Source organism: Garra rufa, chromosome 12 (genome assembly GCF_049309525.1).
Source record: "Garra rufa chromosome 12, GarRuf1.0, whole genome shotgun sequence".
In the NCBI taxonomy this organism is placed as follows: domain Eukaryota; kingdom Metazoa; phylum Chordata; class Actinopteri; order Cypriniformes; family Cyprinidae; genus Garra; species Garra rufa.
The window spans coordinates 24,208,290-24,234,314 of record NC_133372.1 but is presented as its reverse complement, the minus strand read 5'-3'; the positions used below and the strand labels follow the sequence as shown (position 1 = coordinate 24,234,314).

The 26,025-nt window shown below is 34.9% G+C and overlaps 1 protein-coding gene across 1 annotated transcript in view; it reads right to left on the bottom strand.

Moving 5' to 3' along the window:
- lpp (LIM domain containing preferred translocation partner in lipoma) overlaps positions 1 to 26,025 on the bottom strand; it is a 263,077-nt gene that overhangs the window by 135,065 nt on the left and 101,987 nt on the right. Inside the window, exon 4 of the mRNA XM_073851395.1 lies at positions 2,977 to 3,089. Coding sequence (XP_073707496.1) covers positions 2,977 to 3,089 — 113 coding nt within the window. The remainder of the gene's footprint in view (positions 1 to 2,976; positions 3,090 to 26,025) is intronic.

Genomic DNA, 26,025 nt, shown 5'->3' with positions numbered 1-26,025 from the left:
ACTTCCAACGGTTATGTAAGCCATCCTTTTGCATTCTGGTAAGCACCGTTTGAAGAGAGGAAGCTGATTTAAGTGCTGAGTTTAATGAAAAACCACAGAGACAGATAAGTGAAGTTAAATAAAGACTGCATGTGTTGCTACGTGTTCTGTTACGGGAAACAAAAGAATTTAGGCCAAGTATCATTTGATTATTCATGTTCACTGCTCCACTCCGGCCTCTTCCTCTTGTTAGTTCTGCTTAGGAGCAGAAATAATTCAACATCCCCTTTTTCATTCATGAAAGATGTAAAAAAAAATGGAGTTAGGGTAAATCTGCGGGCCGAGCGGATTGCCGCTCATTTTCGGTAAAGTACCCGCAAGCATGTGAACGCGCAGCACTGTTATCAGAATCAAGAGCTAAAGGTCTTCAGGGAAATGGTATGAAGAACACTACAAAATGATTCTTTTCTATGTCACAAACCATCTGCTGTCACTGATCTCCTTTTGCCTGAGATGTAAACCTGGTTAAACTGATTCTAGGATGCCATTCGTTGCTACAGAGGAATTGAGATCCTCGTCTCTACAGTCTGATGTCTTTTCTGTTCTAGCCTAATTATCCGCTGATAACACCGTCTGCCATACGCTGACTCCATAGAGCTAGATCAACAAACGCGCTGATTCCCTCCGGACAGGCTTCCTCCCTTGCAGAGCAGCGTTCGTGGGAAAGCGATCCAGTGGAGGGTTTTAATAGAGCAGAGAACATGCCTGTAGTCACATTCTGAGCGGCAGATAAAGCGGCCTTATTCTGCTTAACCCCTAATGAAGACTTTACAAGCGTCTCACAAAAAAAAAAAAAAAAAAGATGGCAGTGTCTCGTCTTCACTTATCAGCGACTGGATCCTGTCTTACACACTTAAAAATAAAGGTGCTTCACCATGCCATAGAACAACATTTTTTGTTTAAATGGTTCCATAAAGAACCTGTTTAAAAAAAGGTACTTTGTGGCGAAAGAAGGTTCTTCAGATTATAAAAAGGTAAGAAAGAGATGGTTCTTTAAAGAGCCTTTGAATTGTTCTTTGTGGAACCAAAAATGGTTCTTCTATGGCATCGCTGTGTGAAAACCTTTTAAAGCAGCTTTATTTTTAAGAGTGTACAGCAAACCAAGTCAAAATGCAACTACACAGACACATTTTCAACAGACCAAAGCAAAAACAATGATGTAAAATGTAAACCATATACATTATTTATATCAAATGCCTACTGCTAGAACAGTGCAGTCCATGCATTTCCTGGGAATTTACTGGGTATGGAAAAATAGAGTTTGTACTGTATGTGTTAAATAATAATAAAAATGTGAACCTGAAAAATGGGTCAAAATTTCCAAAAATCTTAAGGATATTAAGCAAAGATCATGTTCCATTAAGATATTTTGTAAATTTTCGTTTTTAGATTTTTTTTTGCACCTTCAGATTCCAGATTTTCAAATAGTTGAATCTCAGGCAATTATTAAATATTGTCCTTTCCTAACAAACCATAAATCAGTGGAAAGCTTATGTCTCTCAATTTTTAAAACAAAAATATCCAGATGAGTGGTTTTGTGGTCTAGGGTCACAAATGTGTAATTACTCACAAATAGTTTTGAGGCTGTAGTTTTCTGAAGGAGGACTGACTCCCTTAGGGGGGAAATGACTGAGGTGAACCAATAGGTGTCAGCCTTCCCTGTGCCCTCACTCATTTCTAAGTGAGAAATGCCAAATGAGCTAATGAGATATGTAAACAACTAGGACACACGCCTAGTACACAGCCACAAAAAAAGGCACAGGCTTGGCTGGCCTTTTTGACGGTTTGCCGGTAACACACACGAATAGGGATATGAAACTTTCAAAGGACTTAAAATTATATTAGGGATTAAAAATCATTAAATCAGATTTTGGTCATGATTTTCAAAGACAAAACATAGAAAACAAAAACCAAACCAAACAAAAAGTAATAGTATTTTAGATTATGCACTATTTCAGGTCACTAATCAAATAAGCAAATTTGTTTACCACGTGAACTTTGTACAAAAAGTCATATTTCTTTGCTTCCACTGAAGCAAATAATTTGGAACACTCACAAATCATGTTTGTTTTGCAAAAGCTTGTGCAGTTTATGCCAGCTCGAGTGCATAATGTAATTAAAGCAAAAGGGGGGCATTACAAATACTGACTTTTTAATACAAACAGTAATACTGAATGCTATTACTGTGAAGGAAAAAAAAAACTACTTTTCATAAAAAAAAATAAACAAATAAATAAAATAAAACATTTTGACAAATGTGACCCTGGACCACAAAACCAGTCTTAAGTAGCACGGGTATGTTTGTAGCAAGTATGGGTCAGACGCCAAAAATCATTAGGATATTAAATAAAGATCACGTTCCATGAAGACATTTTGTAAATTTCCTACCATAAATACATTAAAACTTAATTTTTGATTAATAATTGCTAAGATTCATTTGAACAACTTTAAAGGCGATCTTCTCAATATTTAGATTTTTTTGCACCCTCAGATTCCAGATTTTCAAAGAGTGGTATCTCGGCCAAATATTGTCATGTCCCAACGAACCATAAATCAATGGAAAGGTTATTTATTCAGCTTTTCTATTCTCTTATGACTGGTTTTGTGGTCCAGGGTCACAAATTTGAACCCCACTGGAGGTCATACTGTACCCAGATAGCACACATACGTCTGCAAGATTAGGTTAAAGGTTAAAGATCTCCCGATCTGGAAAGCATCTGCTGTGTACAAACGTCTGGCAGACGTCTGTAAGATGTCAGTTTAACACATTCAAAATCATCTTGAAAGACATCTAATAGACATCTATTTGACATCCAATAGACATATTGCAGATGAGCAAACTAAGTCTTGCAGATGTAAATGCAGATGTCAAATAGACGTCTCCAAGATGTGTGTGCTATCAGGGTATATTGTGATGACTGGTTTAGCAAATCTCACCTGAAAGCCAAGGGAGGCCTCATCCATTGCCATTGGTGGAGGAGGTGGGTAACTAGAAGGGGACGGGAGACCGCTGATGTCAACAACAGGTGGAGGAGGTGGGGGATAGTCTCCTGTAAAAAAAGACACAACAACAAGAAAGGTAAGACACCCCATGAGTCAATATGATAAACTCTCTTCCTCAGGGATGAATAACTTCACAACAGGTCAGAGTGGGTGGAAAACTTTGTCAAATCTGACAGATCAAGTTGACATCAATCCGGCAAACCTTGATGTCACAAAAAATGGCAGATGAAAGCTTTACGGGATATAATATTCTTTCACATAACATAAATTGTTTTATATCTACAGTCTAAGTATGTAAAAGTATTAGTGTGTGTAGAAATTGAAAGGAGGGAGGCTTACACACACTTACCATATTGTCCCTGATAGATTAATACATTTAACAGCAACCATTTGGTTAACTAAGATGGTGTAAGCTGTCATAAGTAGGTGTTTGTACAGATTGAAAATTTCAGTACTGTGCTCAAAACAAGTGAGACGGGATATTTGTCCAGCTAAGTGTGTGGCAACAAGCCAATCGCTGAGTTGTAAAGTCCACAGCTAATCCAGGGATTGGGTTCCACTGCATGTTTCAGGCAGGATCAAGATTGGCTCGCCAAATTATTTTTTATGATTTGGCTGCACTCGGGGTCCAATTTGGGACTGAATCATTTGACCGTCTAAGTACCAATCCAGACATGAGCTTTTCAAATTACAGCCTTTTAGCAGAGGCAGTAGGAATTCACTGCTGTCTTTGAAGATACTTTTGATCTATTTTTTTCCAATCTTGTTGGAAGTTTTTATCTGTCTTTTGGATCTAATTGATGTCATAAATGTTGTTTATCCGAGTCTGCTGGCCAAATTAATTAACTATGGTTTTGAAATGTCTACAATGCTGAAAAAGTAACGCAGACAGAAAAATATCACATGCTTCGTTTTTGGGTACAATGTAATATTTCTGTGGACAACATTTCATCAAACATTCCCCAAAGGCTCAAGAGCATTTTACGTGAACCTTTTATGTAATAACCTCATGACCTCTGTGAAAACTCATAAGTACTACAACCATCTTAAGCATTCTAAAATAAAAAAAAGGAAAAGCGTCCCACATTTCCCTTTCTTCTCCCCCCAGATCTCCGTTTGTACTTTTCTCTGCTTTAGCTTACATCCTTAAGTCACTTGTAAGTTGCAAGTTGACACAAAATTAATATCTTAAGTTCCTTAATATCTTATGTCTCTCCGACATCCAATGATGTTTGGATTTCTCAATTCAGGGCAACACGAGAGATGTAAATGTTTCAAAGACGGCATGATTTATTGAGGAGGCCTGGAAGAACAGGGCAAAGAGAGACCAAGAGAGGGAGGTGTGGGACAGTACCACTACAGAGCAAACTGAAAGAGGGAGTTAGTCTTCAACTAACTTTAACGAACAGACATCAAGGCAGTACCACTTAATACAAACCCAGTAAGAAAATATAACTATTTTCCACTTGAGTCAAACAATCAGTGATTTACTAATTATTAAATAATTACTAGTTAGACTGAAGTCTGTTAAAACCAGCAGCAACCTCTGAATGACAATTAACAGTAAATGCACTTTCACTCAAAAAATAAATAGCATAGAGATGACCTGGTAATATTATTAACAGCTCTGTTCCAAAACCTAACGAGCTGCCTACGCAAGTAGCCTTGCTTAGCTGCACTTTCAATGCAAAGGTTATTATAAAAGCTAAACTATTACTGTTTTAGCCACTTTCTAAGGCAGCATTACATATACTGTGTCTTTCACAGAGAGGACAATCTTACAATGCATTGCGACATACTCAGTGAAAAAAAAAGGTCCTGAAAATAGCTGTACAATGGTTTCCTCAAAAACATTAAGTATTAGAGCTGTTTTGAACACTGATAATAATAGATATGAATTATATGATAATAATAGATAAGTTACTTGAGCACCAAATCAGCACATGTGACTCTGGACCACAAAACCAGTCATACTGTAAGTAGCACAGGTATATTTGTAGCAATTGCAAACAGCACATTGTATAGGTCAAAATTATTGATTTTTCTTGTATGCCAAAAATCATTAGGATATTGAGTAAAGATCATGTTCCATGAAGATATTTTCGTAAATTTCCAAACAAACATATTAAAACTTAATTTTTGATTAGTAATATGCATTGCTAAGAAATTAATTTGGACTACTTTAAAGGTGATTTTCTCAATATTTAGATTTTTCTTTGCACCCTCAGATTCCAGATTTTCCAATAGTTTTATCTCAGTCAAATATTGTCCTAACAAACCATTTATTCAGCTTTTAGATGATGTATAAATCTCAGTTTCATAAAATTGACTGGTTTTGTTGTCCAGGGTCACATCTTAGAATGATTTCTGAAGGATCATGTGACACTGAAGACTGGAGAATTTAAAATGAATTGAACATGAGAGACTCAAAACACTCAAAGATAAAACAAATAAATAAATGCATTTTTTACTATTTTTGATCGAATAAATGAAGCTTTGATGAGACTCAAAAATTACAAATAAAATAAATAAAAAATAAAAATAAATATATTTATAAATCTAAATATTATAAAATAAATCTAAATTGGATAGAAGTGGATCAAAACCTTTTATCAAAGTTGTCCTAAAACCAAAACAATACCTGTTCTTGTCTCTGGACAACTGTATATATAGTAATCATTTCTTTAAAAAAAAAAAAGAGAAGGAATAACAATTTACTGACCCCAAACTTTTGAAATTAATGTTTAAATAAATGTTGAATCCTGAAAAAAGTATCACAGGTTAAAAAAAAAAATAAAAAAAAATTAAGTAACACTGATTCCAGCACTGATAATAAATAATACATCAGCATATTATAATGATTTCTGAAGGATCCTGTGACACTGAATACTGGAGTAATGATGCTGAAAAATTCAGCTTTGATCACAGAAATAAATTAGATTTTTAATGTATATTAAAATAAAATAACGTTTTATTACTTTTTATACATTTTTTACCAAATAAACAGCCTTGACGAGCATTAGAAACTTATTTAAAAATAAAAAAATCATACTGTTCCCAAACTTTTGAACAAAGAAAATGGGGAAGTGTGTCCAAACTTTTGACTAGTAGTGTGTGTGTGTGTGTGTGTGTGTATATATATATATATATATATATATATATATATATATATATATATATATATATATATATATATATATATATATATATATCAATATCTCAATAACCCAAGCTCAAAAGTAGTGTCAATTATAAATAATACTTTTATGCATATCTTTGTGTGGTATGGAAAAAACATATAAAAATAAATAAATAAATAAATGCACACACAAAAACAATAAGAAATGGACAGAAAGACAAATATATAAATAAAATGTCTAAAACTTGGCATTAAAAAATTGGAAGACAAGCAACAAAAATATACTAGTAAAATTATTTAAAAAAAACAGACTATTTAACAGATTTTTTTTTTTTTGAACTTTGTTAGCTTAGCAGCATACTAACAGAAAACTTAAATCAAGGGCCAGATTTACTAAACAGGGCAAATGAGTGTTAGAGCGCAACTCCATAAAAGCACCCATTTATGATCAATGTGCACATTAAAGAACATTCTCCATAATGACCAGTTGTATCTACCAAGAGCAGCACAAATATCCGCCTGCTTTAAGAATTTTTTGGGTGTTAAAATTTAATGCTGCAAATTCCAGTAATTTGACGAGCACAAACGTTAGTATTAATTTTAATACTCTCCTCCCATAAATTTTGCATCTGAAAGGGAAATTCCTGGAAATATATAAAACACACTTTTTTAGCGCTAATTCTAATAATCTTCACTGCGTGTCTTATTGTAACGCCAAATGACAGTTTGCACTGGCCCCAAGTCTTCAGTATATTTTTCTCGAGCTACATTATTTGACTTGCTTCCTAAGTTGTATCCTTCATAAGTCACTTATGAGGTTTCATTTCATTTGAGAAAGCAATTGTCTATATAGGTAGATACAGCCAGGCAGTTAAACAGGAGTTATTACCTGTTATTTCTTCTGACAAATGCACATAAGAACAAACCGTAACACTTGCAGGGCCTCCCATGAGCCATCGGGTCAACAGAACATGTAACATCACATAATGGCCAACTTGAGCCTGACAACTAGATTTCAGTTGCTCACAGTTAATGCTAGATAGGACTTTGCCTTGTGACACCATGTTACAAAAACAAGCACGAACATTATACATGTGTGATCAGTGAGGTGTCTGCGGTATGAGGTCAGCGAGATGAGCACATGTTATCTGGTTGCTGGTTCGCTATAGAGAGTCCAGGGGGCCCCTGTGCCGTGAATGAGAGAGGCTCCATTTATGCGGACCGGGAAGCGAAGGCAGTGCTTACTCGCTAATGAGACAAGCAGCAGGAACACCTACTTATTACCACACATTTCCACTCAACTCTTTATTGAGCAATTACACTCAAGTGCCGGCTTTGTGAGAGCCGAATTCTAATCAGTAATTAAAGTTATTTGAAAGGACCATGAGAGGTATAATTGGTAATCAGGAACATGAATGTTGTTAAGGGTTGAGTTAAAAAAAAAAGAAAAAAAGAAAAAAAAGAAAAACAAGCTCGAGATGAAGCCAGTGGAGCATAAGAGCACAGATGAAATACACTTCCTCTAACGGGACGATTATGTGTGCATTTCTCAGATGTGACCCGTAAAAAAGGGTTTTATTCCAATCCAATCATGTGCTTATGCAGATGTATTATGTGTTTGCATACACAGTAAACGCTCGTTTCGTAACACAGCCTGCACTGCAAATTTATTCTCCTGCCCTGAAAAAGAGTGGCGATTGACAAAGAAGTCAAGATAATTCTGTGAACTTAAAGACTGCCCTGCTATTGACTCAATTTTATGGTATCTAATGTTAAAGCAGTTCTAATGACTTCCAGAGAGATCAAATTACAGAATATATTCAATGTTAATGAGATTATTCACCAATAGAATTAACCAATTGCGAGTTACTCCTGTCGTCAAATAGGCAGCTTCTGTATACATTTTCATGCAATATCTTAGGAAAATGTACATTTACAGTATATACTATACAAAATATATATAGAATTAAATAGGGATGAAATGGTATTATCAATATTGTGGTTTTGTGATAGCAAAACAGTCTATGACGATATGAAACGATAGGTCTTCCAAGCAAAAAGTGTTTTTAAAATATATTTAAACTACAATATTCTAACATAAAAGGTCTTAAAAGTTGCGTTTTAGGCCATTATTTTTTCGACAGTATCTGTCAAATGAACTAAAACTGAAAGCACAATATGGCTTAATCCCTTCAACAAGTCTGTTTTCACTTTGCATTTCAAAGCAAACGCGCTTCATTCGTGCAGTCAGCTCATGATCTGGTGTTTTCTGCACCTCAAAGCAGCTCAGTTCACAGTGAACTCGTTTATTGCATGTCCTGTGAGTTTAGCCGCCTTTGGGAACACAACGGCTACCAGTTATGAGATGATACAGCATTTCACTAGATTTGTAGTGAGACTGTTTTCACTGAAGCTGGAATTTTCTGTTAAATAAAAGCTTAAAAGTGCAATATGAAATGTTGTCAGCTAACGGTTTAAACAGGTACTTCAGTCCAAAAAAGGAAAGAAGTATTGTAATTTCTCTACTGAAGTGTAAAGCAAAAATAATATACCTATGAAATATTCATTTTCATTTATTTTACAGTGCAATTGTTTTACAATATATGGCTATTACTAGAGTTGTGGTACTCGGACTTGTACTCGGACTCGAGTCCGGTCTCGAGTTCAATTTTTAGCGGACTTGGACTTGTCACGGACTCGGATGCATTTTGACTCGGACTTGACTCGGACTCAAGCTCAAGCTCGGGAATAATTGCCGAGTCCAGCCAAGTCCAGGAACAGTTGATGGAAATTTTACTGACTTGATGCATTATTACGAAAGTGACATTCAGTATTCACAGTGTTTAAAAGTCTTGCCAGTACTTGAAAGCCTGTTGGGAGAAATACAGTTGTGTCACAATATCTGATCTGTGCATCCGGTCTTAAAGCGACAGCAGCGTAAACCTGCTGCAGCAGACTGCGTCATATTACATTTACCTATTTTATGACACAATTCAGAATTTTTTTATATGATGTTTATATGTTGTATTTCGGACTTTATTACTCAAATGAACTCAACAGAGTTTTCTGAGGGGAAAAATGTCAGAAGTGTGCGATTTAAACTCATGATTTTGAGCTGAGGGGAAAAGGGAGAATGTCATTTCTTATCAAAATTGTGATATATATTCTCGGAATTGTCAAAATAAAGTCAGAATTTTTAAATATAAACTCAAATTTACTTTTTTTTTACTCTTTTATTCCATGGGCTCCATAGACTGCTACTTAAAAACTGTCCCCTTACAGCCTCATTTGTATCCAAGAAAAAAAATCAAAATGCCATGTCAATGCCAATGCAACCCTGTCTAAGGTCTTACCATTCGTCATATAAAACCCAAAACAGCCAAAATCAGAGATAAGAGGTGAATTTTCTGCTCCTCAGGTCTCATTCACTAAGCTTCCTACCAACCCCGTTGAATTTATATATTTACTATATAACAGCAAATAAAGTCAAGTCCTCTCGTGCCCTATAATTTTTCACATTCTAAAAGCTGTTTCACTATAAAATATGGCACAATACATAAGTTATAACTTCTGTTACATGACTTTAAAGTTTGCTGAGCAGGACACTAATTAGGAGATGAGATGAGATGAGATGAGATGGTGTGAAATAAAAAATCCAAATGGCAATATGCAATAGCGGTTTGCTTTTTTACATTTAAATTGTCATTGCCTTAATGTAGTTGTAAAGGTTAAAACAAGGTTAAGATACTGAAAAACAGTAGTGTTTAGTTGGACTCGGACTCGAAGAGATAAACACTCGGACTCGACTCGGACTCGACTTAGGTGGACTCGACCCAACACTAGCTATTACTATCATAGGAATAACACCAATATAAAATTGTTTTAAAATTGTTATATTTAAATTAGTTTGGCTTCCTAACACCAGTGTGAATGTAATTTAGACTGAGACAGTATACCACAAATAAAAAGAAGGTTGAGTCCCCTTTAAAGTTCAGATACAATTTTTTCTGACTTGCGTATTTTTAGTTAAGAACCTGTTTTCTTAGTTAAGAACTTAATTTTGAACTCTCAAAGTACATTCGATAGAATAATTTCACTCTGAAATGTACAAAAACATGTAAAATGTCTTTAAAAAAAATCATAATAAACATTGTGGGCTTCATAACATGATATTATCGTATAGTGAGATTTTGATATCGTTACATCTAAGTATTAATATTAAAAAAATGAGATTTAATATTATAAAGACAACATATTCTTTCCAAAATGGTATCATACTGTCAATTTACTAAATTCAAAGAAAATCATTTAAAATACCTAAACAAAAATATTCACTCATCAGCTAACTTTTTTTTTTTTTTATGTATACAGCTTAAACGGATAGTACAACCAGAAAATAAATTTATGTCATGAATTATTCACCCTCAAGTCGTTCCAAACCCATAAGACTTTCATCATCTTCGGAAGACAAATTAAGATATTTGTGATGAAATCTCAGAGCTTTTATGGTGAATGTGCGTTGAAGACTAACAGGGAAGAGAATAAATTGTTGAATAAAGTTGTTGCTTTTGTTTTCATAGCTTCATAACATTAAAGTTGAACCACTGATGTCACATGAACGATTTCAATGATGTCCTTACTACCTTTCTGGGCCGTGAATGTGTCAGTTGCATTGCTGTCTATGCAGGGTCAGAAAGCTCTCAGATTTCATCAAAAATATATCTTAATTTGTGTTCCCAAGATGAACAAAGGTCTTACGGGTTTGGAACAACATAAGGGTGAGTAATTAATGACTATCCCTTAAAGAGAAGCATATTCGATTCAATTTAAATCTAATGCTATAGCAATTTTCACAATAAATATACTTCAAAAAGTGGTTTTACAAAGAAAACTGCCTTACAACCCCAAACCCTGTAAAAATCTTCCCTTGTTTCAGCCCTTTAGGTTGAAAAAATACCCTTCAAAATGTATAACTCTGGACATGTCTATGTTTTTATTTTATCAAAGCATCATGGCCTGAAAAGTCTGAGAACTAGAACTAATGCTGTAATATAATAACTGTAATCCATACAGTAGAATGACGGCTGTAATCTTGTCATTCCGCATTGTCAACAGGTTTCTTTGTATTCATTTAAATGCGCAGAAGTTATTTGAGGCTGAAAGTGGACAAGAGGAACTTAATTTTGCATTATACAAATCTCTGTTTGAACTCTGTGCAACCTCCTCTTGCATTGATACTGGCACAGTAGCAACTGACAAATATACCATTTCAAAAGAGCATCCATTCGCATACTGTTTATGAGATGAAAATCTCCACACTTGACAGTCATAAAACCAGAGGAGCTTTCCATGGAATGTCACTTTTGTAATCTGTGCAGCACGTTGCATGTTTATTTGGTACATATTTAGATGCATTGACATTTTTGTCTGCGCTCCAAATTCCCCAATCAATTTGATTTACAACTGAAGTTCAAGCAGAAGCATCTTTGCACCGGCATTTAAACACACCGCAGTAAACAAAATGAATGGCTGGGTGCATTTGGCAGCGAGCATCTCCAGTTTAGTCGTATCACTGGCATGAAACTCAGCTGGGAAATGTTAAAAAAGCGCACACACCATCTACCATATTAACATCTCTACCCTATCCTAAAATACACACACAAATCAAACCACAAACAACTAATTATAAAACTTTTTTCAAACTAAATTTATTAAAACTTTTAAAATAGTATTTAAAAGAAACTAAAATAACTATTTATTTACCAGAAATTTTAACGTATTAATTAATATATTAATAAATGTATTTAAAGAAACTATAACAAACGAAACGAAAAAATTAAAATGAAGTAAAATGGGTGATATAAATCTCTAATCCTTCGCAGGCCTAGAAGAATAAAGTGTTATAATTACCATTGTGACTTTTCCAATGGTTTATCTTTGTGGAGAAGCTCTCAAAATGTGCTACGGCAGGGAGAGACGTCCTAAACGCATTATTTTATCTGTAATTATCCGTCCGTATTCTCTCTAGCATCCGCTGCAGCTCTGAGGTTCAGTCCTGCTCTTAATTAACTATAATATACAACAGACTGATTTATGGCTTCATTTGGCTGGAAACGCCACTCTGGGTTTGAGGTTTTTGGAGATGTCCTTCTCGAAGCATAGAGGAGCCGACAATGCTGGTTTGTGGAGATCTGACAGGAATTCGAGAGAGACACAAAAGAGAGTTTTAAAATTTAGAGACATAAAAGGGGGGATTAAACTATTGTGCGGGAGCAAAATGGAACAAGTACAATGGAGAGGTGATGCCCTCGAATCTACAATCCCAGTAGTGTGATCTTCACTAAAAAGGACTTCAGAAGCACCACGCTGAATAATTTCTGCACTATACCAGTGAAAAAATAGATCTTAAATGAAAACTAGCAAGGCTGTAAATGAGAATCATTTTGATTTAGAGCACCAAATGGAAACTCATAGTGTAGCCATGTATATTTAATTCACATGCAAGGATGGATCTTGTATATCTGCAGGTGGACACGTTCCAAAAAGACGTTCCAGTCCAGAACCATGGGGTTTCTCTACAAAGTGCAACAGACAAAATGGAGGTTTCGGTGAAAGTGGAAAGACGGGATTTGAAAAGTGAAACATCAGTCCAAAAATGCTAAAGAGATCAGCAGAGAGCAGTGCAGGCCATTGGTTGAAAATAAAAGAGGAATGCGGGCTGGATGAGAAAGAGGGGTTTGTATCAAGCGGAGGGAATTTACTACGTAATTTAAGGCAGGCAGGTCACATGGCAGATAAAGAGGGGCTACTGGTTCATGTGAGGACATGTGAGGACACACAACCCAAAAGGGTGCCAAATAGTGCTGGGTACATGTTCTCTGATTTGCTCTGAATTTGCATTGGGCCTTGCATGTTTGTGCAGTTGCGCAAACAGCGGCGTTTATGGAGGATTTATATGCTGGCGGTACTGTACTGTAATAACCTGTTCTTAGTTTTTTGTATTTGCATAGAATCTGTTGTACAAAGTAAAAACAAAGTTATCTTAGACTTAGACTGAGTCATCTTAGCAATCTTAAAAAAAAGAACACAATGCATTTAATGATTTAAGGAAATGGGCATGTTTTGAGGAGGTAAAACATTTAGTTTATCTAAATTAATGTGACCCTGGACCACAAAACCAGTCTTATTCAGATTTTAGATGATGTATGAATCTCAATTTAAGAAAATTGACCCTTATGACTGGTTTTGTGGTGCAGGGTCACATATTTAGTAATTTGGCTTTAAAAAGTCAAAAAGATCTTAAAAAAAACATTTTTTAACTTTTATAGACTAAGACATGTTTGGCTCAGTTACAAACAGGGACCTGAAAAGTTCTCAAAAGAGTTTTCTTTCTTAGTGTAAAGAACTTTTTAATAATCTAAAGAACCTTTTTTCACTGTAAAAAACCTTCTTTTCAATTCAAATAAAAATAAAGTTTCAATAAACAATACTTCTACAGCATTTATTAATTTCAACATTTTCTAGCGCAGTATTGATACAAAGTTGTGTTTGGTAACATTAGTTAATGCACTGTGAACTAACATGAACTAACAATGAACAACCATATTTTTATTAACAAAGTTACTGTAATAAATATATTGTTGATTGTTTGTTCATGTTAATACATTAACTAATGTTAACAAATGCATCTTATTGTAAAATGTTACCATTCTGCTTAATATTTTTGGTCCTTTTTTGTAAGTTTAACAAGTCCTTGCTTAAGTACTACTGAAAAATAAAATCCTTACCAACCTCCTTGGATGGTAATTTGTGTATTTATTTTTTTAGCATTTACATTGGTCACATTTTATTGGCCAGTTATTTATATATTTATCAGCCCTTACGTTTTTGTGTGTACTCCTTAAAACTCGCATTTATTTCTGTTGCCTTTTAATGCAAACTGACACACATTTTTCAAATTCCGACATCTTAATTTCCTTCGGCTAATCTGTGCTTTCATTTTTCAGAATTGATTTCTGTTATGCTGATAAGCCTTCGAAAAACATAGCTGAATTTCGTATTTGCTTTTAAAATACATGCAAGTTAGAGGTTTATGAAAAATTAGGGCAGCTTCGGTTTCATTTGTGACAATCTTATTTGGCTCCTTATGTCCTAGCTTGGCTCAAGTGAGACACGAAACTTCAAGCAGAGGTCTGAATTAAGCTGACTAAAAGCTGTCATGTCTTTAAGATGCATGTCATATGTTCATTTTCCATCTTTAAAACCGGGTCAGTCGTCAGCCCATCACTGGAAATGATATGTCATATTATTGAGTTCAGTTCCCATTGGCATCAAACCCAGAGATTACTGTATTAAGGCATCTGTAAAGTTCGTGACATGTCCCCTAAGTACTCCTAAGAGGATGTGCATCTAATTCTCCAGCAAAATTCAACTTATGTTTCAGTTAAAGACATTTGCACAGTTTCTAGGTGGTAAGTGGCTTAAAGTGCTGTTTTTACATTGTCTACTATGCTGTCTAGCCAACGATTATCATAAAGCGGGATTATCTGTCGGTGATGAAATGAATGGAAACACTTGAAAGTGTTGGAAACGCTGTTAAATCTTTCCTCCAAAACTGGAGGACTTTGAGTAGCCGTTGCAAATCTTTCCTTCTGAAGCAGGGGACGACTTTGTGAAGTTGCTTACACACAACTTGTGGATGAATTTTCATAATTGTATTTTCTCATCATGTTTTTGTTATGTTTTCATCAGATCCTGCACACTTATTTCTTTTTTATTTCCTTCTGTCTCTCTCCCTGCACATTTGGCTGGTCATCAGCTAACCGACTACCGGCTGTTATGTCAGACTCCCCACATAAGTCTCTCTGTGGAAACCTGACAGGAAACCCACAAATGAGAATCTTAACGTTCCCGTAGAAACCACAAGCATATGCTGCTTGCTTTGACAAAAGGCCGTGCAGACAGCTCACATACTTAGTCTTTTATTGTTGATCCTGTCCATTCCACCCATGCAAAGTTTTCGAATACATTTTCTTCTATTCTCCACTGAATGTTTTCAAGACTTTACTAGTACTTTTTAGGAAAAATCCATATGACCTTTTCAAAAATGGCTTTTCTACTTAAATAGTTATGCCCTACAAAGTCACAGTTACTATTAAACTAATGTTTCTAAGTTGCGTTTTTGATTTGGTAATGATTTGTACACTACATACACTCTTAAAACTAAAGGTTCTTAATGGCTATTGAAGAATAGCTGTTTTTAACACTGATAATGCTAAGCAATGTTGCTTTATCAACAAATCACCATATTACAATGATTTGTAATGGATCATGTGAAATCGAAGCCTAGATTACAATTTAAAATATATTCAAATAGAAAACAGTTATTATGAATGAGCAATATCACACAAGCAGACGTGAGGTAATCACTGTGTGCCGATATACCTCACATCTATGAGTGTGATACAGTTTGACGGCACAAGTAAGTAAATACATATATGTAAGCAACAACGGAGTGCCTTTAAAAACCCTCTTTTGTGCAGAGAACTACATTCTTCCGCCATGGATTCAAATCTGTTCATCTGACAGTTTAACAGCAAGTACTAGTAACAAAGGAACGTTGAATTGCTTCATTTATAGCTTATTGTAGGCTATTACTATATTAAAAGCAGTGAATTAAGTGTAGTAGAGTATTATGAGAGAGAGATGGACTAAGCTAATGTGATTACCTGCATCTGATACAGCATTCATTCTCAAGCTCAATCTCATATTCACAATAAAAGATTAGTTTGAACATCTGCTGAGGAAAGCGTTATCTTTGTCAATATAAAAGTCTTTACTGCGGACAGTCATTTGTCGCCATCACATGGCGGAACAACGTAACTAAAATCACCATCACGAACACACACACTGTGTCTCTACTAAACACTATTAATAATTATTACTATTACTACCACTAATACTACGATTACTTAATACTAGCTGTAAATTCCAGAAGATCTGGCCAAGCTAAGGCTGCTCTCGGTGGGTTCATGAGCACTGAGCAGCCTCTGACGCTCTGGAGCTCCCATGTCCGAAAACGTTGAAGCTAATTTTTAAATAAACGTTATCTTTATTAACAAATTGCATATTTAAACTATAAACAAGTACAATTTTCGCCTGAAAACAGTAATGTTTTTTTTTTTTTTTTAATTGGTGGATTTAAATGTCCGCCATAACACCTGCTGTGAGAAATACCGCAAGCGGAGTGATACAGTTGCAAACAGTGAAATGCCTGTTAGACCCTAATATCGCACTCTTATTAGCCAATCAGATTCGAGGACCAGAAATAACTGTTGTATAAATATTTCAAAATATTACTTTTGATTGCAATACAAAAACAAGAGTTTTTTAAACACACACAAAAAAGTTTTTCCTGAAAGTGAAGCCTTCTTATTGATTTACTGACTGAAATTCACATACATTTTTCAAATTCTTATAATTTTCATGAAAAGCTTGGAGTCTGTACATTCTTTTTTCTCTCTTTTGTACACCAAGGTTGGATTTATATGATAAAGCATACAGTAATACCAGCAATATTGTGAAATGTCTTCGCTTTGTGTTCATAAGCTTTGTTTTGCTTGGCTGAGGTGCAAGGAAAAAAAGAGCTGTAGTCAACCACGTAAAACTGTAACTTTTACACCAAGCCTTTGCAAACCAAATGCAAACCCTATTTTCCAGTCTTTTAAGTAATTCAGTTAGGACCACTGGGCAATCGTTTCGTCATCTAATTAATATTCATGAGCCAGGCTGATACGGTTTATAATGAGTCCTTCCCATTTTTCAGGTCATTCCTACTCTCCTGCCAAAGACCATTCCTTCAACCTTCTAATTAACGTGGAGGTGAACTAAGGCTGTCAGGACATAAACAGCTCCCGTCACATCCACCGTGCCCCTCAGGTGAACTCTAGTCCCACATTACAGCAATGCTAAAGAAATGGCCATTACATTGCATGCTCTCCACTAGAGCTCTTTTAAACAGTGTGGCCAACTATCACGTAGGCCTATTGTCTATTATATTTTTTTGTTAAATGCTTTTAGTGTCCATGGAAGCATTTAACAGCAATCTATGTCTATGTCTATTATTATCATTTCCTATTAGTCCTCACTGCCAGTGACAGCATTACACTCCCAACCTGTTAAATAACCACTTTATTACTGTGTGTAGCATATTTAAGCATACAATAGAGGATGCAATTCTGACCCACACAAGGTGACGGTCACTGCTGTATAACGATACACCTAATTCTTTTCAAAATTTGAATGAATGCCAGTATAATCAGGAAAATCAAAGAATCCTGTAGCTTTTTACATAAGATAAACAAGCAATTTTCACAGAGCCCAGATCTTAATAATGTTGGGTGGTGAAGGGTGTATCAAAGAAATTACTTTCATTTTATTAATTTAAACTTGATATTTTTTTATATTTACACACTGTCGTGATGTTTGGATCTGTTTGACTTTATGTCTTCCGTGGAAAGATATTTTGAAAGAAGAAGAAAGAAAGAAAGAAAGAAAGAAAGAAAGAAAGAAAGAAAGAAAGAAAGAAAGAAAGAAAGAAAGAAATATACTGTTTTGTGTTCGACAAATGAAATTAAGTCATTCAGATTTGTATAGAAGCCCATTTCCACCACTGAATAAAAAATAAAAAAGGCAATTATGTGGTTATATCACAATTTCGACTTTTCATCTTACAATTGCGTGATACAAATTCTGACTTTTAATTCTGAGAATTGTGAGATATGAGAAACTCATGAGTTTATCATCTTGCAATTATAATTTTGTTTCTTGCAACTATGAGTTTATATCTCACAATTCTGACTTGATAACTCACAATTGCGAGTTTATATCACGCAAATCTGACTTTATTATTCGCAAATGCGAGCTTATATCATGCAATCATGAAAAAAAGTCTTTCAAAGTTGCAAGTTTATATCTTACAATTCTGACTTTATTTCTCACAATTGTAAGGTTATATCCTGCATTTCTGACTTTATTTGCAATATTGAATTAACATCTCGCAATTCTGACTTTTTTCCCCGCAATTGTGAGTTTATGTCTCACAATTCTGACTTTATTCCTCAGAATTGCGAGTTTATATCAGGCAATTCTTAAAACTTAATTATTCACAATTGTGAATTTATATCTTGCAATTCTGACTTTATTTCTCACTATTGTAATTTTATATCACACAGTTGTGAAAAAAAAGAATTGTGAGTTTATATCTCAATTCTGACTTTATTTCTCAGAGTTGCAAGTTTATATCTCACATTTCTGACTTTATAACTCAAAATTTTTCATTTATATCTCACAATTCTTACTTTTTTCTCGCAATTGTGAGTTTATATCATGCAATTATGAAAAAAGTCAGAACTGTGAGTTTATATCTCAATTTTGACTTCATTTCACAGAATTGTAATTTATATCATGCATTTCTGACTTTATTATTCACAACTGTAAATTTATATCTTACAATTCTGACTTTATTTCTTGCTATTATAAGTTTATATCACACAATTTTGAAAAAAAAAGGTTTATATCTCGCAATTCTGGCTTTACTTCTCAAAAGTTTTTATTTATATCTCACAATTCAGACTTTTTTTACTCGCAATTGTGAGTTTATATCACGCAATTATGAAAAAAAGTCAGAACTGTGAGTTTATATCTCAATTTTGACTTCATTTCACAGAATTGTAATTTATATCATGCATTTCTGACTTTATTATTCACAATTGTAAATTTATATCTTGAAATTCTGACTTTGTTTCTTGCAATTGTGGCTATTTCTCAGAGTTGAAAGTTTATATCTCGCAATTCTGACTTTATAACTCAAAATTTTTAATTTATATCTCACAATTCAGACTTTTTTTTCTCGCAATTGTGAATTTATATCCTGCAATTATGAAAAAAGTCAGAACTGTGAGTTTATATCTAAATTTTGACTTAATTTCACAGAATTGTGAAATCTCATTTTGACTTCATTTCACAGAATTGTAATTTATATCATGCATTTTTGACTTTATTATTCACAACTGTACATTTATATCTTGCAATTCTGACTTTATTTCTTGCAATTGTGACTATTTCTCAGAGTTGAAAGTTTATATCTCGCAATTCTCAAATTTTTTAATTTATATCTCACAATTCAGACTTTTTTTTCGCAATTGTGAGTTTATATCCTGCAATTATGAAAAAAGTCAGAACTGTGTGTTTATATCTCAATTTTGACTTCATTTCTCAGAATTATAATTTATATCATGCATTTCTGACTTTATTATTCACAACTGTAAATTTATATCTTACAATTCTGACTTTATTTCTTGCTATTGTAAGTTTATATCACACAATTTTGAAAAAAAAAAAGGTCAGAATTGTGAGTTTATATCTCGCAATTCTGGCTTTACTTCTCAAAAGTTTTTATTTATATCTCACAATTCAGACTTTTTTTTACTCGCAATTGTGAGTTTATATCACGCAATTATGAAAAAAAGTCCAAACTGTGAGTTTATTTCTCAATTTTGACTTAATTTCTCGGAATTGCAAGTTTATGTCATGCATTTCTGACTTCACAATTTATTATTATTTATTACAATGATTATTCACAAATGTAAATTTATATCACGCAATTGTGAAAAAAAAGTCAGAATTGTGAGTTTATATCTCACAATTCTGACTTTATTTCTCAGAATTGCAAGTTTATATCATGCAATTCTGACTTTATTGTTCACAATTGTAAATGTATATCTTGCAATTCTGACTTTATTTCTCACTATATTTTTGAGTTTATACCATGCAATTCTGGAAAAGTCAGAATTGCGAGTTTGTATCACACAATTCTAAGAAAAAAAGTCAGAATTGTAAAATAAAAAGTCACAATTACCTTTTTTAATTGTTTATTCAGTGGTGGAAACTGAATAAAAAAGTGGAGGCTTCCATAAATTTGCAATGTGTAATATCTTCCAAAACTGATTTTTATTTTAAACAATAATACTTCATTATTTAAGTATCTTTATGAACTGAACTATAGATGTGTGTGTTATGTCACCAGGCATAAACTGGGTCTTTGAGTTCAGACCACATCATACTGTCATATATCCAAACAGTAAACAGAATCCAGAGAACATCAAAGGCCTCACTAAATCATTTAGAATTTACTGCCCTAATCATACGTGGCATAATAAAGGACAGACGTGTACAGCTGCCACTTTCTTTTCCTGTCAGCCAAACATAACGGCTTATTTGGTCTTCGCTATGTGCAAGACATGGCTGTGGGCCATGTGATGACAGAACTCACAGCATTGTTTGAGCTATAATAAGTTCAACCGCAAATCTTTCTCCCAGCGGCCTGCATGAGGAGAAAGACCTTTGACCTGTGTGCTGTTCAGAATTCTCTGCACTCAATGGAGAGATGAGAGAAGGGCAAAAAAGGTGTAATGGATATGAAGTGATTGATGAAGGCAGCTGCATGAAACAGCAGAGATCAACACAGTCGCATTAGGATTCTTGGAGAACGCTCAAGTGTTTACTTGAACCTTCCAAGAAAGTCACAGTTACAATGAAGAGTGTGACTTGTTGTTGCTTCTTCCGCCTGCATTGTTTTTAAGGCCTTTTGTTAGTTTGCTTCGTTTTTATTACATGCGGAAGATGAATGAAATCAAACCCAATTATTTCTACAATAATTACAATTATTAACTAAAGTATTTGCATATCAATATTTGATGAGAAAAGACTTTAAATGAAGACAACAATAATAATTGAAAGCACAATGATTTAAAATCCATTCGATCCTTTTTTCGATCTCAAAAAACCTAAACAGCCGATTTGATTTTCCAGCTTTTGTAGTTTTGTAGTTAGATGTAAAAGTGAACATAAGAGTCTTAATTTTCTCCCGACATCGAGCCACTGAGGACACAGTGGATTTGTTTTTTTTTTAAGGTATCGCACCACCAAATAAACAAAGAATTGAAAAAAGGGGTGGAGTTAAACGATAATGAGCAGCTCATTATCATTTAAAGAGGCATGCACTGAAACAGGTCTCTGTGAACAGAGCTGTTTTGACAAGGTAAAAAGGGTGTTGTTTTACATGGCCATTGAGGAATTTTAACCAAAGTATGTTGCAAACATTTCATGAAGACCATATAGAATCATACCAACTTGTGGAAAATGGGCATCTGATGTCCCCTTTAAAGTAATTGAGGCAAATGAGTAAATTATTGAACATACATTACAAAAGAGACTTCAAATCAATACACTCAGTAATGCTATGTCTATCAAAGAACACATACTGTGACAATGATACATGTTTGAATCTCACCGACAGCAGGAAATCCCTTTATTACAGAAATGACTGTCTCTTAAAGAGACAGTTCTGTAAAAATCTTATTTTGAAGAATGTTGAAAACTAAAGAGTTACAAAACAAAAGAAGATATTTTGAGAATTTGTCACAGTGTTTATATTTCAGAGGAAAAAAAAGAAAAGACAGGCCTTAAATAACATGAGGGTGAGCAAATGATGACAGAAGTATTCCTGGGAATGTACTTCTCTAGCAGGAACAAATAGGCATCTTCAGATGTTTTTATCACTATACTTTGATTAAATCATGTTTAGAAAAAACAACAACATTAAAGAACTCTTCAATGCAAAGCTCCTGGTGGCCCAAATCTGACTCACACAACCTAATGTGACTGAGGAGCCTTTGGGGTCTTTTGCTAGTAAGCGCAGTCCCTCATTTGCATCTATCCTAATCCGCAATTTTATATCAGATCCACAGTTTGATATAAAAAGTAAACATTAATGTAAACAGCTATAATCTCCCCTTATCCTCTGATAACAAGCGTATATGGCAGTAGTTTGCCACTATTGTCTGACCTTGTAAAATAAAATAAAATAAAATAAAATCTAGAGTATATTTGTGAATATATAACATAGAATTCCACATATTCTGTGATTATGTTTGCAGATGGAATAGGATATATATATATATGCCATAAAGTGGCATGTCCAAAAGTATTCATACCCTTTGCAAACTGTCACAGTCTATGGGAAAATCCAAAGTTCTATACCATTCCAAATAGTCCAAGCTGTTCTAAAGCATCCTAATTACCCTGATTAATTGGGAACAGCTGTTTTAATCAACAGGTGAAAAACAGAAGCTCTCTGCTGTTGGTTTGTGGACAAATTAAGACAAAGGAGCTCACTGAGGACCTGCGGCTGCGCATTGTGGCTGCTCACAAGTCAGGAAAGGGCTATAAGACCATATCTAAATGTTTTGAAGTTCCAGTGATTACAGTGCAAAGCATTATTAAAAAATACAAGACGTTCCGCACTGTGAAAAATCTCAGAGGACGTGGTCGGAAGCCAAAAGTGACACCTGTGCTGGCCAGGAGGACAGTGAGAGAGGTAAAAAAGAACCCAAGGATCACCATCAAGGCCATCCTGATGAATCTGGGCTCTGCTGGTGGTAACATCTCAAGGCAGACAGTCCAACAGACACTGCACACCGCTGGGTTCCATGGACGTAGACCAAGGAGGACACTACTTCTCCAGATAAGGCACACCAAAGCCCGCTTGGCCTTTGCAAATGCTCATCTGGACAAAGAAGAAGACTTCTGGTCTTCTGTTTTATGGTCAGATGAAACATAAAATTGAATTGTTTGGCCACAATAATGTAGCCTTCATTTGGCGTAAAAAAGGAGAAGCCTTCAAACCTAAGAACACCATCCCCACTGTCAAACATGGTGGTGGGAACCTAATGTTTTGGGGGTGTTTTTTTAGCCAGTGGACCAGGGAACCTAATCACAGTAAACGGCACCATGAAAAAGGAGCAATACATCAAAATTCTCAACAACAACATCAGGCAGTCTGCAGAGAAACTTGGCCTTGGGCACCAGTGGACATTTCAGCACGACAATGACCCAAAACACACAGCAAAAGTGGTAAAGAAATGGTTAGCAGACAAAAACATTAACGTTTTGCAGTGCCCCAGCTAGAGTCTTGACTTAAATCCATTTGAGAATCTGTGGAGGGAGCTAAAGATCAGGGTGATGGCAAGGAGACCCTCCAATCTAAAAGAGTTGGAGCTCATCGCTAAAGATGAAAGGGCAAATACCAGTGGAGACATGCAAAAAGCTGGTCAGCAATTATGGGAAGCGTTTGATTGCTGTAATAGCCAATAAAGGCTTTTCTATTGATTATTGAGAAGGGTATGAATAATTTTGGACATGACACTTTTTATTCAAATATAAATAAAAGATGAGTAATATTTTTTCTCCAATGATGCCTCTTGTTCATCGTCTTACTATCTTTTGGGAGAAGCCTGTGTCATTTCCGGTCAAAAAAAAAAAAACTTGCTGGTTGAATAAAAGTAACTAAGTCAGAATTTGCCAGGGGTATAAATAATTTTGGGCTTGACTGTATATATATATATATATATATATTTTTTATGTATAGGTTTTATGTTTTTTTGTGTATAGGTTTATGTGTTTTTTTATTTAGTTTTATTTAGTCAGTCTGGCTTCCAGTCTCATCCGCATCCAGCTTTTTTTAGCTGCTTGTCATTGCAAATGGGTGCTTCTTACCGTAGTATTTTAATGTATTACTTTACTTATGAAAACACTGGTTTGTAGTGCAAACAATTTCACCGTTTACTGCACTTTGTTATTCTTCTCGTTATTTCTTATAAGCTAATGAACCGGAAGTCTCACCTATAGGCTTACTTCCGTGTTGAAGAATAAGGTGGATGGAATTCTAATATTGTACTCATGTACATGTATTTTGTTTACGACCATAACAGCTTACCAAATCGACTGAAATTTTAATATTGATGCATCTTTAGATCAAAACAATGACAAAAAACAAGGTAATAGTACATACTGTCAAGTAAATAAACAGATTCCTGCAGTGTGTTTTTTTGTTTTTCATTCAGGCAATTGTATTTCAAAGATTTGGGACCATGTCAAAGAGCTAAGATGCACATTCAAAACAGTCCAGTAATACCCTGAATAATGTTGATAGCTTTCATTCCACATCGTTTATCATGCAAATTTCATTGTATATAAAGTTTCCAAGTGGCCACCCAAATATTAAGTTGTTTAATCCTCTTAAATCAAAAGAGACAATGAAGTTACAAGAGATAAAACTGCAGCGATGTGTGGATTACACCTCTCCAAATGAGTTTTTGGATTACAGGCCTACTACAATCTAACCTAAAGCTCCATGCGATTTCTATATGGAGAACTCTTATTTAATTTTAGTGAAAACACTTGACACATTAATACTGAGTGAGAGAAAAAAGGCAAGCACACAAACTCTCCATATTTTATTAAAACTACTATTTTAACCCAGAGGTTCTTTGCATTTTCATTGACCCTTCAACGGCATACATTATTCACTGATGTGATAATACTCGCTCAACACAGCTCAGAGAGCATTACACAAATTCTTTTATCACCTTATGTGCTCATCCACAAGTACCCACTCTGCTAAACAATGTTTTCCAACTGTAATAAACATATGTCTCCCAAAACAAAAAACAGATAAGCTATTTTTGAAACAGAAGTTTGTTTTGAAGTGACTATACAAAGTACAGATTATCATGATTGTGTCTTGTATAAGAGATACTTCTTTCTAAACCAAATTACGGATCCTAAAGACTGCTTAAGTTAAGCTCCTTTCATTCACCATTAAGACAATGCATAGTAATTCTTAAAGGGATAGTTCACCCAAAAATGAAAACAAAAGGCTATTTTGAGTATTTTTGTTTGATTGCTTTTGTCCACAGTTGCATTCGAAATTATTCAACCACCTTAACCTGCAATGAACTTTTAATGTCTTGGAAATCTTCATGTAGCCTTAGAATTTCTAATATAATAAAACTAGTTCTTCCGTATAGCTTTTGTGAATGCTTTGTTGACCTTGCCATATTTGCTACTCAACTTCAGCACATGCATGGGCAAAATATACAGTATGACACCAAAAGTAATTACACCCCTCACATTTCAGCAACCATTTTAGTATATCTTTTCAAGGGACAATACTATAGAAATTAAACTTGGATATATTTTAGAGTAGTCAATGTACAGCTTGTATAGCAGTATAAATGTATTGTCCCCTGAAAATTACTCAACATACAGCCATTATTGTCAAAATAGCTGGCAACAAAAGTGAGTACACCCTAAGTGAACTTGTCCAAAGTGTCAATATATTGTGTTAGCACCATTGTTATCTGGTACTGCTTTAATCATCCTGGGCATGGAATTGACCAGATCTGCACAGGTTGTTGCTGGGATCCTCTTCCACTCCTCACGGAGCTGCTGGACATTAGACACATGGTGCTTCTCCACCTTTCAATCGAGGATGCCCCACAGGTGCTTAATAGGGTTCAGGTCTGGAGACATACTTGGCCACCCCATCACCTTCACCTTCAGCTTCCTCAGCAAGGCAATTGTCATCTTAGTGGTATGTTTGGGATCGTTATCGTGTTGTAAATCTGCCATTTGGTCTAGTTTCTGGGGGGAAGGCATCATATTCTGCATCAGAATGTACAGTGCATAATGGAATCCATGTTTCCCTCAATGAACTGCAGCTCCCCAGAACCAGCAGCACTCATGCAGCTCCAGACCATGATGCTACCACCACCATGCTTGACTGGATTTTCCACACCAGGGCATCGCTACACATGCTGGACACCATCTAAGCCAAACAACTTTATCTTATAGTCTCATCAGACCACAGGACATGGTTCCAGTAATTCATGCTCTTGGACAGGTTGTCTTCAGCAAACTGTTTGCAGGCTTTTTTTGTGAGC